General features: G+C 33.7%; 1 protein-coding gene across 1 annotated transcript; it reads right to left on the bottom strand.

Moving 5' to 3' along the window:
• Positions 1 to 450: 450 nt before the first annotated feature.
• On the bottom strand, positions 451 to 5,925 carry LOC102626776 (hypothetical protein). Its single transcript, XM_006493604.4, has 12 exons — positions 5,252 to 5,925; positions 4,576 to 4,778; positions 4,310 to 4,507; positions 4,088 to 4,159; positions 3,817 to 3,912; positions 3,579 to 3,658; positions 3,322 to 3,397; positions 2,115 to 2,325; positions 1,830 to 2,023; positions 1,637 to 1,742; positions 1,458 to 1,547; positions 451 to 1,371 (listed from the first exon to the last, which is right to left on the bottom strand). Exons 1-12 carry the CDS (start codon positions 5,796 to 5,798, stop codon positions 626 to 628), a joined length of 2,619 nt encoding a protein of 872 aa, XP_006493667.2. The 5' UTR covers positions 5,799 to 5,925; the 3' UTR covers positions 451 to 625.
• Between the last annotated feature and the right edge of the window lie 6,572 nt (positions 5,926 to 12,497).

Genomic DNA, 12,497 nt, shown 5'->3' with positions numbered 1-12,497 from the left:
AAAAAAAATTAAATAGATAAATACGAACAAACTTATTATTTGTCTCATTTTCTTACCTACGTGATATTAATTATTAAATCTTATTTAAATAGTAAAATTTTAGTGATAGCATATCATTTGAAATACAAGTTACGGTATCTCATGTTTAATATACAGATATACGATCACTTAGTCACAGCAGAAGAGTGAGCAGAAGCGTCAAAGAAATTATTAAAGACTTTAACAGTATATCTATGACTGATTATATCTTCATTTTCTGTTTCTAAATTACCACACAAATGTGAATCGACCATCGTTACTCTATCTCAATATTCTCTATTACATGGAAGGGTTTTCAAATTTTTATATAACATTATATGGATAAAGAAAGTAAATTGGGAAAAAAAAATTGAATTGAGTAAACAGATTTAAATTCGTAGCAAAAATAATTGCCCCTAGAAACTAAAAATATCATTGTAAATTCAGAATAGATTGATTGTGATCATTCCACTTTAAAGAGAATATTTTACAAGAGTAGCCGGGATTCTTTTTCGCTATATTTGTCAGCCATTATTGAGGAATATATACAGATACCAAATGCTACCACCATCTGGGAAAAACAAAAGATGTCTGTTCTGTTTGTTTTTCAAGATTGAAAGTCGAAATAAACACTGTAAGATTCATCTCTTAAGCTCAGCAATGGCGCCAGAAGAAAGTTCCTATTTGCTCCTTTTGCCACGAAGCTGATGGGATGATACTCACTCAATCCTTTTTCTATTACAAAGCTGGCTGCATTGTTAAATCCGGCCTCTGTTGACTCTGAAATGCAACCCAGCTTCGTGCTTTCACTCGATTGCAAGTTAAACGCAGTATAGACGAAGCAGCCTTTGTAGGTTTCTGACTCCAAAGATACTGTTCTGTCCCCTCCGTCCAATCCGGCAACCAGATGAAAAACAGAAGAGCCTTGAGCAATAAAAGAATCTGTGACAACAAGTTCGTCATCAGTTTCATGCTGAATTACAAGCATTCCTGGAGAATCAAATGGCTCTAGCATAACGGATTTGCCAATAAAATCGTTGAGTGATGAAAATTCAGAGCCAGATGAATCATTCAAGATGAGTCTGAATGTGGCGTGAAGAGCAGCATCAGTTCCAGATTTAGGAAATTTTTCCATCGTGATTGATTGGTTTGAGTTTGTTAAAACAAATTTTGTGTTTCCGTATTCTTGGGTGAAAGTAATAAGCTGAGAATTGTACGAGGCAGGAATTGGAGTTATCCAATCCGAAAGTGATGTAGCAGACTTAGTTATGTCCCAGTCTCCAATGCTATGACCCGCAAGCACATAAGGACCATAAAGAATTGCCTGAATAGAAGCATACTCAGGCCGATCATCTGTGAAATAAATTAAAATTTGTCATAGATGTTACATTGAAAAATAAACAAATAAAATAGTAAACATTAACCTCACTCGAAAGTACCTTGAATAGCCTCTGTCCTCAGAGTGAGAGGCAGCTGAATGGTTAATTTGTCGTCCGAGCTCCATGTTTTAGTGACGGATAGAAAATTGCCTGCATCAGGATTATGTCTGATAGTTACTTATCTTCTAAAAAGACGAAAAAGAATCAAGCAATCTAAGAGATTATAATTGTATTCTGACCTGGAGATGGTAGAGGCAAATCCTGGCCATTTAATGTTGCCTTTGCTCCATTTGAACTCGTCCAAGTTGGTATTCGCAAATTCAAGGAAGTTGTTAGGCCTGACCCCTGCATATATCAAATTCAGGTTAAGTACTAATTTCAAATTTGTTAATACAGTGTTGTAAGTAAATCAATAACTTTAACAGCCGCTACCTTTGAAGAAAAGGTCAATGTGACACGAAGATAAGGATCCCAAGAGACAACAGGATCAACTTTCTGATTCACAACAATCTGTCCGGATTTCCAATCAAGTCTGCTTGATATATACTGGATGATGTACACACCAGGATATTTTCCTTCCTCCTCAAAATATATGGAATCTCCCAACTTTGAGAATGATTCAATTCCTATACGGCCAGTGAGAATAAAATCTAGTAAATTACTAAATCTAAGAAAGCAAACTAATGAGACTTGTTAAATCGGCCCTGAATCTTAGACCTGTGCCATAACAGCACCAAAATGAATCAAATGGTGTTCCCCAATGATGATAACTTCTTTCTTTGGAACTTCCAGGGGCTAGAGGAAGCAGATAAATCATCACTCCAGGCTCGGTTCCTCGTTGGATGCCTAGAACACCGTTTGTTAGGGAACGCTCATAATAATCTGCATATGCAATTTCTTTTGTCCATCTAAACAGATGACGGGAGACCTACAATATCCAGATAAATATGAAATGAAAAATGGAAGAATTTATGCTGATATAGACCAAAAATTGAAATGTTGTTTTCTAGGAAAGTATAGGAATAAGATAACAACTTTTCAGCCATCAATGTCAGTCCATTATTGGCTGTGATGTAGTGGAAATTATTTAAAAGCATAAAATGCAATTGGATTCTAGTTGATTACTGTAATTTTCAGCCATCAATAAGATGACAAATGCCAGTAATCTTCCTAATAATATGCTCCCTTAAGATGCACATTAACACGATGCATAAAGAAATTCTCAGGTACACATGTCTGCTCTTTAACATAATGTGGGAGCAAAACCACACTGTTTTGATGAAAAGCGGCATTGTATGCTCTGTTTTTTCATCTGATTAATCAATCTGCATTTTGTAGATGTCCACATATGCAGAATCCAGAAGTGAGGTTAAATACAATGTGTAGGTGCTGAACAACAGTTTGTGGTGTCCAAATCAAGATTTTACCACATGCAAACATACATGTCCCTAAGAATTCATATATAATCAACTATATGAGAGAATACAGTAGAAAACCCATTATCAAATTCAAGGGAATTTGCTTGCAATGAATAGCACTTATTGAAGAAAACAACTGTAAGGTTAAGATGTTCAATAAAATCAGTTAGAAATTCAAACACTGCTGCTGGGAGGGAAATAGAAAATAATCTCGTCTTGACAACAAGAATAACCAGTGACAATTCAGCATATGCTGGATAAGAACAAGGACACTTGATGAAAAGGAAATGTAGTGTAATCTTTCCTTGTAAGGACATAAGGTTACGGGTTGATGAACTTGTGCCTATTAGATCAGTTTCAACATGGTTGTAGATAGTTGATACATGTATACTTATAAGCAAAAATTTGTAAAAAGGTATGCTGATAGAAATATAAAAACATCCGTTTCCAGATATGTTCTCAGTGCATAACTAGATCTATAAAGTTTGCAATTTTATCTATCATACCTTTAACATATTATAAGTTGTGCATGATTCTTCAGTGTTTGAATCCAGATTGCTTGCCAGTCGCTTCGGGTCTGACCTTCTCATTCATAAAGGCAAGAGAATTAAGAACAACATGGAATCAGAAATGGAGCTGCACACTACCAGAAATCAGATAAAGACATTAAACTACAAAATGATAAAATTTCAGATAAAATATGGACTTCAAGCTGAAGCAAGAATGAACAAGAACTTGAAATTGAAGTGCCCAATATTAGTACCAGAACTCTCCAACTGATGTCCCTCCTGTTGCATAGGTATGAGAAGAGTTAACAATATCCATGAAGAACATCGATATCGTCTGGTAATCCACACCAAAATTAGATGATTCAAAGATTAAAATTTTTCCAAGGACACTCTTACAAGCATAATTCAAATATCATCAAAAAGGAAAAATTACTGTCTTATGGTCAATAGATATAGTTTCTATTGAGTATGTACTTATGTTATGCAATTTACCTTGTGAAGTTGATCACCCGTTACTTCATATCGCATTTGAGATCCAATAACAATAGGGATGTGTGTATTTGAATGAAAACCAGAAATGTCATCAGCCTACAAGCACAATAACTAATTTATACGAATTAAAATCAAGAATGAGGAACAAATCCCAATTTTAGTCAGTTAGAAAAATCAAATAGCACAACAGATTTTTTTCTTTTCTTCAATTTTTTTGGCGCTGGTAAAGTGAAATGTAAGAGCCAATAAACAGCAAAATGATGTTGGTTACCTGTAGTGCAAGTAAACCCAGAAAGCATGGTTTGTCAAAAAGGTGAGCCAACATTAAGTGCTTTGGATCTTGCTGGGAAAAATGAAATAAGTCATTTCAGAAGGAAAACTTAACAATAGTACATAAATGCATGATCAATTGTACATTTGGAAAGTACCATAATTGAATCAAATGCCACCAAGATTACAAAACCAATTAACTGGAAAAATTAGGATTACCTACCGTTATGCTAAATAATTTGTACAGCACATCATTCATGCCGCCAGCTTCTTCATTAAGTGTCTGCCAGTGCCTTTCAATACTGTACTTTTTTATCACGTTCTGCACTCGATTGTAGAAATACTCAACCATCCATGTTGTCATCCTCAGTGCTTCAGCGTTATCCGCATATGTGTATTGATCCAGTAAGCCTGCCAAGATCTGCAAGTGAAATAGAATAAGTTTCAAGCAAATGCTATGGCTTTAATATAGAAACAAAACACAGTCACCTTGTGAATTGTATAATATGGAGCCCAGACAGGAATTAGTGCTTCAAGGCGATCAAATTGTTCAGTTGGGAAAGCAGAAAGATACCCCGAACCGGTTTCTTTCTGGCAAGCTGACAGAGCAGAGACAACAGCAGACATTTTCTCTTTGAGACTTTCATTGTGAGTGCTTGCCCACATTAATGCCGATGCACTTAAGTAATGCCCTTCAAGAAGCCAAAATATAAACGTTAAGAATCATTTGCTAGCATACCCAATGAATTAACACTAGTGGTTGAGCTACAGCGGGGGCACCTGCCCCCACTAAGTCTAATTTTTCCCTAAAAGAAATATTTATTTTCACCCAAATTTTTATTTTCTTCATAAAATTATTGATTTCTCTTTATTCGCTTTGATCAAAATACAAGAGAAAGCAGGTAAAAAAATTCATTTTTATCACCAAACATCAACTTAAATTAGTACATTATACCCATTTTTTTTTAATGAAGGCACTTAAACAAGATTATATTCTTTAGTTTTTTTTTTTTTTTTTGCTAAAGATTATATTCTTTAGTAAGAAAAAAGTTTTCCAATCCATAAATATCTGAAGAATCTATGACATCTCACATCGCTAGCGAGAGAGCTTCTGGGCTACAAAACTGTAACACTCCATTGAAATGAATGCAAAATGCAATTGTACCAACAAAATGGCCCCGGAGCTCGCAGGATGGTTCCTCCCAGCCGCCGTATTGCTCCCCCGGCGCCGGCAAACGGGCAGTTTTTCGAAAATTCCATACCAATTTATCAACATCAAGCATCAACAGATACTCCAAATTCGTTTGCTGTGCACGCCAATGCATCGAATCAGAACCCAACCGAACATCATGCAGTGATACTTCCTTCAGAAACTCTCCAGATCGTTCAGGCACTTTAAACTGACCCGGATTCTTAATCTTCCTGTACAGCATCGCCCAGCTGAACGACTCATCCTGTTCCTCCTCTCTCAGGATCTTCCTCGGCATCAAACTCAGCCACGCCGAGTCATCCGACGGCGTCAGATGATCATTATGAGAGTGAATCTGTTTTATATATGATTCATTTTTGGATGACAAGAGGTTGCTTCTGAATGTATGTGATGCTAATTCAGGATAAGCGTTTGTACACTCTTTAGCCTGAGCAGCTGACACGATGAGGAGAAACGTGAGCAAGAATTTGAAGAACCCGATTGAACACATCCATTTTTTCATTGATTACAGAGAAGAAAATCTCTTATCTTTTTTTTTTTTTTTTTTTTTTTGGGGAGTAATCTCTTATCTTCTTTAAAATTGAAATGGTGAACAGTTTGACTTTCTGTTATGTTCTGTACTGTTTTAGGGATTTGTACTGAATATGTTCCTAATTTATAGTTTTTTCCATTTTTGGCGCCAAGAGTGGATCATTACATAAAAATGCTTTGACCCGTATTTTTCCTTCATGGTTATCCTAAAATTCATTTAAAGTTACTAAAATGCCCTTACTAACCCAAACCAGCTTAATTCTTTTTTTTTAATAAAAAATTAATAAAATTCATTAAAATGGTCAAATTTGGCCAGATTGTTATAGGTCAAATGAGTTCAAAAATACAATACGAATCGACACTATTTCTTTTAACTTTTCTTTAAGACCAAAAATATCTTCGTACTTCTCAACTTTAGGCATCAGCATATTAACTGCCGAACCGAGTGGGTTCAATTCTAGTCGGATCAAATTTTGGGTTGAGAATGGTTCCACTAGAAAGGGTTTATATCTCAATGTATCAACATTAAAGTTTCACCCACGAAAAGAATCGAATACATGAGGTGAGGGGTTTATTTCCCTACTAAGTTATTGAAAGGAAAAAAAAAATCTAATTTTGTAATTTTAGGAGTATATTTTATTTTAAATAGACTTGTGGCTTGAGTTTTACTAATGTGAAATGAGTAAAATTTGCTCAAAAATTTAACAATTTTAAATTAATTTCTCGAGTTGTTGTATTAGATAAATCGTTTTTTTTTTATGATTAGGGTTGACTAAAAAAAAAATCCTGAATAGGGATTCAAAATTTTGGCCTAAACTGTACCAGATTAAAAAATAATTTTTACTAATTTTTAAAGATAATGATTTAAAAATTTAAAGAAAGATTTTTTTTTGGTTTGGGGGGGGGGGTAATGAAGACAATAATTTTAAGATTATATTATGAGAGAAATAAAATAAACTTAATATATAAAATAACGAATATATTAGTCAAACTAAATCTTCATAGGAAAAAAATCTACAAACTTTGTCCTCTCAAAAATTGAAAAATATGGTTTTTTTATATTGAATAATTTTCTAATGAAGATACTTTTATTTTAACAAAATGATGTACCACTAAATATGAAAAAATTATAAAATTCGGTGCACTAAAAAAAAATCCAATATCCTATGTATTAAAATAGATATTTTTTGTGATTTAATGTCATCCTCACTAGAGAATGACTCTTCTTATGTTAAAGTCGAAATCACTTGTTAGTCCATGATTGATGGGAAAAAAATATCAGTTAGGAAATCAAAATAATAAGATAACTCAAAACCTTGTCAAATAGAAAAAGGTTAATTAAGGAAAATTAGAAAACATAAATAAATTAAAAAACTCGAATGGTAAATTTTGTTTTTTTGGTGGTAAATCGAAATAGATCTAAATTTAGTTGAAGTTTAAATGAGTTTAAACATAAATATCTAAATAACTTGTTTGTTTTTCTTTTTCTAATTTTTGAATATAAGGGATATATTGTTTGTTTTTATAAATAAAAAACATATGAAACATGATTATTTAACATTTATGTCTTTATAAGTCAAAACAAATAAAAGGATTGGGTATTATTATTTATAAAATAAATATATTTTTAAAATACAGTATTTGCTTCTCATTCAAACATTTTGTTATTTAGATAAAAATTACAAAAATTCACTTTTTTATTTAAATGCAAAATGTCTAAAAGTCAGACATAATTTAAAAATAAACAAGTAAATTTAGAAAAAATTTAAAATTAATAAAATTTCAGATTTGATATATTTAACAAATAAGGATCTATGCTGATAATGATAAATACAAATCCCTTATTATTCATTTAGTACAAACTCTCCAAATTCCATATTCAAAACATCACGATAAATCCCGTGTTTATCATATTGTGAACTTAAGCCAAGATGAGCCATCAGAAGGCGAACGTGAGTTGGCAGCTCTCCACCATTTCTAAGGTGCTGACCATGCTCATTCCACGTACCGTGAGATGCTGCATACGCCAACATTTCAACCCACACTTCACTTATCATTTCCCACTTTCTTCCGTTACTCCAATCTACTTCTGATTCCTGCTCCTGCAATCGCTTGCCAAGCTGACGTCCACGTTTTGAAGCTGATTGAGGCTTTTCCCCACCCTCTGTCCTCAACAAATGCCGACGAGCTTCAATACTTTTACTCTGTTGAAACATGAAAAGTAATTAATAATCTAGCTAGTTAGGATATTGAGGAGAAGTTGGAAGGTTGCTGTGCTTAATTAGTTTTAAGAAGATCTAAAGTGTAAGAATTTTTGCTTGTTGGTTTAAGCAAAAAGACTTGAGAAATGTAAAACAAAGCTGGAGCCAAGGTTTAGCTCTTGTGGTATAACGAGTAACATTCCTAGAACTTGGTTCGTGCTCCGAACTTCAACGGTTGCGTGAGTAAATAATTAAAATTAAATATTAAAAACATAATTAACATAATACCTCTAGAGCTTTCTATGTTCTTTGTAAATGTAGAATTCTGGATGGATTGAATTTAAGAAAAAAAGAAAAATCAGAAATGTAAAAGAAAATGAATTCAAGGCCAAAAAAAAAAAAAAATTTCCTGAAAACAACTCTGTTTTCAACTTTAAATTACCTTAGGCACCAGGGTCCTCTCTTCCAACCGGCTTATCAGGGGCCAAGCACGGTAATCGTCGTTGATCTCTTGACAGGTATTCGCATATCTTGAGTCCATAAAATTCTCTTCGGGCATCAGAGATGGACATACTACTAGAAGATATAGCATATAATCCGACAGGCACTTGCTAATTTTACATATCGGATGAAGTTTATCAGCATCTCCATGGCAATGTTCGTCGAGATCATCATAGTAACACAGATCCGTTGCAATATGCCAAGCAAGGAGGCTATAGTCGTAACGTTCTGAAGCTATTAACCACGTCTCAGGATCAAGACCGTACCTTTTTTTAAGCACATAATCACCTTTCCCAGTCATTATACTTAGACCTTCTGGAGTCGAGCAAAATGGTTCAGGTTTTGTATAACTGGCAACTTTCTCTTTCAGCTCTCTGCAGATCAGTTCCTCCAACTCATCACTGACGTCTGCCCAAGTCACGTACCATTGATTCTCCAAATTAACTAAAGTTTTGATGGTCGCAAGTAACTTGCCAGATTTGGCCGTTATCGTCTCGTCTTTGACGCAATAGCTCATTAAGTTAAGCTGTCCCATCGATCTGCTCCACCTCTTGTGATTGCCCAAGAGTGGATGAGAATAAAAGGTAGCACCAAAAATATCAGTGAGATTATTTCTGTCAGAACTATCAGTGTATCGTCTCCTTTCCAGTGTGAACTTTGTCCAATCAGAGAAGAGATGGAGGATGAATCCGTACAGGTCCGTGAAAATAGCACCAATTAGCAGTAAGTGATGGTGATGTCAACGAATGGGTATGCTGGAATATCAATGAAGATTGAGAAGAGCACTAATGCTGTAACAGAGGATAAGAAGCTAAAGCAGCGCGCCGAGATTCCGAATACAGAAAAAATAAATTTTGCCTTGGTGTAGAGCAAATCGTACATGAACCCCAACTCAAATGCTACTAAATTGACGCAATCTTTCTCTGACATTCTTTCGAAGATTTGGCGGCTTGCCCATTCTTCCTGATCGTCCAAAATTCGGCTGGAAAATAGACGTGCACAATTTTGAAGTACATAGCAAACAACATCAAGAGGATTTGGGAAACCAAGAGGATTTGGGGAGTTAAATTGTGCAGTAAAAATATTCAGGAGGGTTGTATGGTCCTTAATAGGAGGGAAAAGATCTTTCAGGGAGAATTTTTTGAAATTCGCTTTGCATGAGGAATAAGATCTTTCACGGAGAATTTTTGAAATTCAATATCCTCTTATAACTTTATGAAATGAGAGTTATCATTACATTTATAATTTTAAATTAGTATCACTTAGCGAGTAAATAATGATTTTTATCCCATTTTTAGTTACATTTTGCAATAAGTATCTATTTAAGCTTAACTTTAGTAATTTAATGTGTTTGAGACCATTTTATGCTCTGATTAAGTGTACTATTGTAGGTGATTCAAAAAACGCTTGCTTTGTTGATGGATGGTGGAGAAGAAGGACTGCATTACTAAAGCAACATACCTGCAAAAAACAACAAAAGGCTTATCTACACATGAACAAAAACAAGTCTGAACGAGAGAGAATGCTGTAGCACTTGCTACAGCAATCCAAGACCAAGCACAGAAAAAATTGTCTAGGTTGTTTCATGTGCTATTTGATAGAAAAAATGTGTCTTCATGCCTTTTGGTTGCCCTAATTCTAAGATATAAAAGGGCACATTTTTAAGGAAATAAATAATCCATTGCCGTCACATGCTCAAAAGAAAAAAAAAGAAAATGAGATTTCAGAGTTGCAACAAAGGGTATCTCGTGGAGAAGGAGAGAAACTTAATGACTAAAGCGTGACACTTGGGTCCTTATGTATCTCGACTTTATTCTTGTATTTTGCTTGTTGTATTTGCTCTTTTATTATGTATTTCATGGCAAACACTTATTTACTGTGTTAAAGTTCATCATGAGCTAAACTTTAATGTAGTTGGGTTTTGAATGAGCTTAATGGTTATTTAACATTTATATATACGTTGCTTAGAATCTGCTGTAGTATTTAATCTTGATTTTACATATTGTAAATCTCTATTTCGGCTGACCACTCATTTAGTGGATATTAGCTAAGACAAAGCATTAAAAAGACTTGACTTAGTGGAACAAATTAATACAATACATGACTTTAGATTGGACTTCCTAAGTTGAGTTAATTTTAATTTGAATATGGCCATGCTTAATCTAAAATTAGTGAATAATTAGATATAAAGATTCAACTTGTAGTGCAAATAGTGTTTGAAGCATATAATGCTATGTTTAATGTTAGTTTAACAAGTGGTCACTGTTAGATTGCATATAGACATAAGATATTTAAATGTGATAGTTAAGGATGCGTTAGAGATTCTGCTTAGCGTTGTAGTAAATACTGTAGCAACTATGCCTCAAGTGTAAGATGGCCAATAACCATTAAGTGGGTTTAGAACCCAACTACCCCTTCTACTCATCAAGATTCGTGAGTCTTATTGAGATTAAAGGCTTAATAGTCTTAACATCGTCTAATCATAATATTTTTTTCTAAAGGATGATAAAATCTATATCCTAAACTGTTATCCGCTGCCTAATAAATTTGCATTCATAAGTTTGATTTTCAAGCTTATTTCTTTAAGGTTTAGGTTTAAAGATATAAACTTCGAAGCCCCAAATCCTTAGGTTAGAAAAATCAGGTGTCCTACTAGTCCAATATTCATAAGAAACTAATTCTTTGGACTTTGTGGTGACTCTATTTAAAATATATGTTGCAATTTAGATTAGAACTCAATCCAATCTTGACCCCAAGAACAATGCTACACACTGATATCTTGATCAAGAATGATTAACTAGCTAATTTGAGAACAAAACAATCTAAAAACAGAGGTTAAACAATAAAATAACACAAAGAAGATTTATAGAGGTTTAGCCTTTAAGGCCTACATCCTCTTGAGAAACAGGGCCATGATTCTTTCCATTAATGCAAGAACAAGGTACAAGCTTTCCCAAGAGATTACAAAGAATTGAAAAATCACTAAATTACGATGATTAGAGCCTTTTATACAAGGATGGAAGCACCTAGAAACTCAACCCTGAAGCCAGCCTTGCTTCACACTATATGTTGCAATTTAGATTACAAAGAATTTTCTGGGTTTTGTTGCAACAAACCCAAAAAATTCCTGCTTCTTTTAACTTATTATAATAGGTTTTCCACGTGCTGAACATGTGCTAACATTAAGTGGTTTAACCGACATGAGAAGCTTGCCATTTTGAAGCAGTAAGTTGTTAAGTGGTCACGTGCAAAACACGTTTTTCACTTAACAAACTTTATCTGACATGGGATTACTGTCATACATCCAATATGAGCTTCCATCCGCCATGTCGTCTCCAGCAAGTACTTGTAACCGACATTGTTGTTTTTATTTTGTATATTGAATTATGGTTCACTCTTAACAAAACACATTGATATACTAAGAGCCTCTCCCCAAAAATTAATAGTTAATAAGAATGAGACATTATAGAGTTTGTCTTTTACATTAATGTCCTATTTCTTCTTTTAATAATGTTATTTTGTTGAGGTGTATAAGACATTGTATTTAGATGTTTTATGCCATGTTCTTTATAAAAATTCAAAAAAGATTTAAAATATATGCCCTACCTTGATCACTATTTCAAGATTTAATCTTTTGCCCAAAAGAGTAATCATTAATGAAACTACGAAAGTAAAAAAAATTCCATTCCTCTATGTGTTTTTACTCTTAAAAATCCACAAATGTCTATGTGAATTACTTTTAATGATTCAGATGAATGCCAATGTTTAGAAATCATTTTCTGGACAACTTTACTTGTACGCAAGGTTGACATATTTTAAAGTTTATATCTTGCATGTTAGGTATTGTACATTTTTTATGCATTCTTTTTATTTTATCTTTATTAATATGTCATAGAGGCCAAATATAGAATCAATTTTACTAAGCTTGGACTAAAGCATTGAAAAATAATTAATTATTTTATTACCAT

The sequence above is a fragment of the Citrus sinensis genome, chromosome 9 (assembly GCF_022201045.2).
Source record: "Citrus sinensis cultivar Valencia sweet orange chromosome 9, DVS_A1.0, whole genome shotgun sequence".
In the NCBI taxonomy this organism is placed as follows: Eukaryota; Viridiplantae; Streptophyta; class Magnoliopsida; order Sapindales; family Rutaceae; genus Citrus; species Citrus sinensis.
Note: the sequence above shows the minus strand (reverse complement) of the source record. Positions and strands in the feature narration are given on the sequence as shown.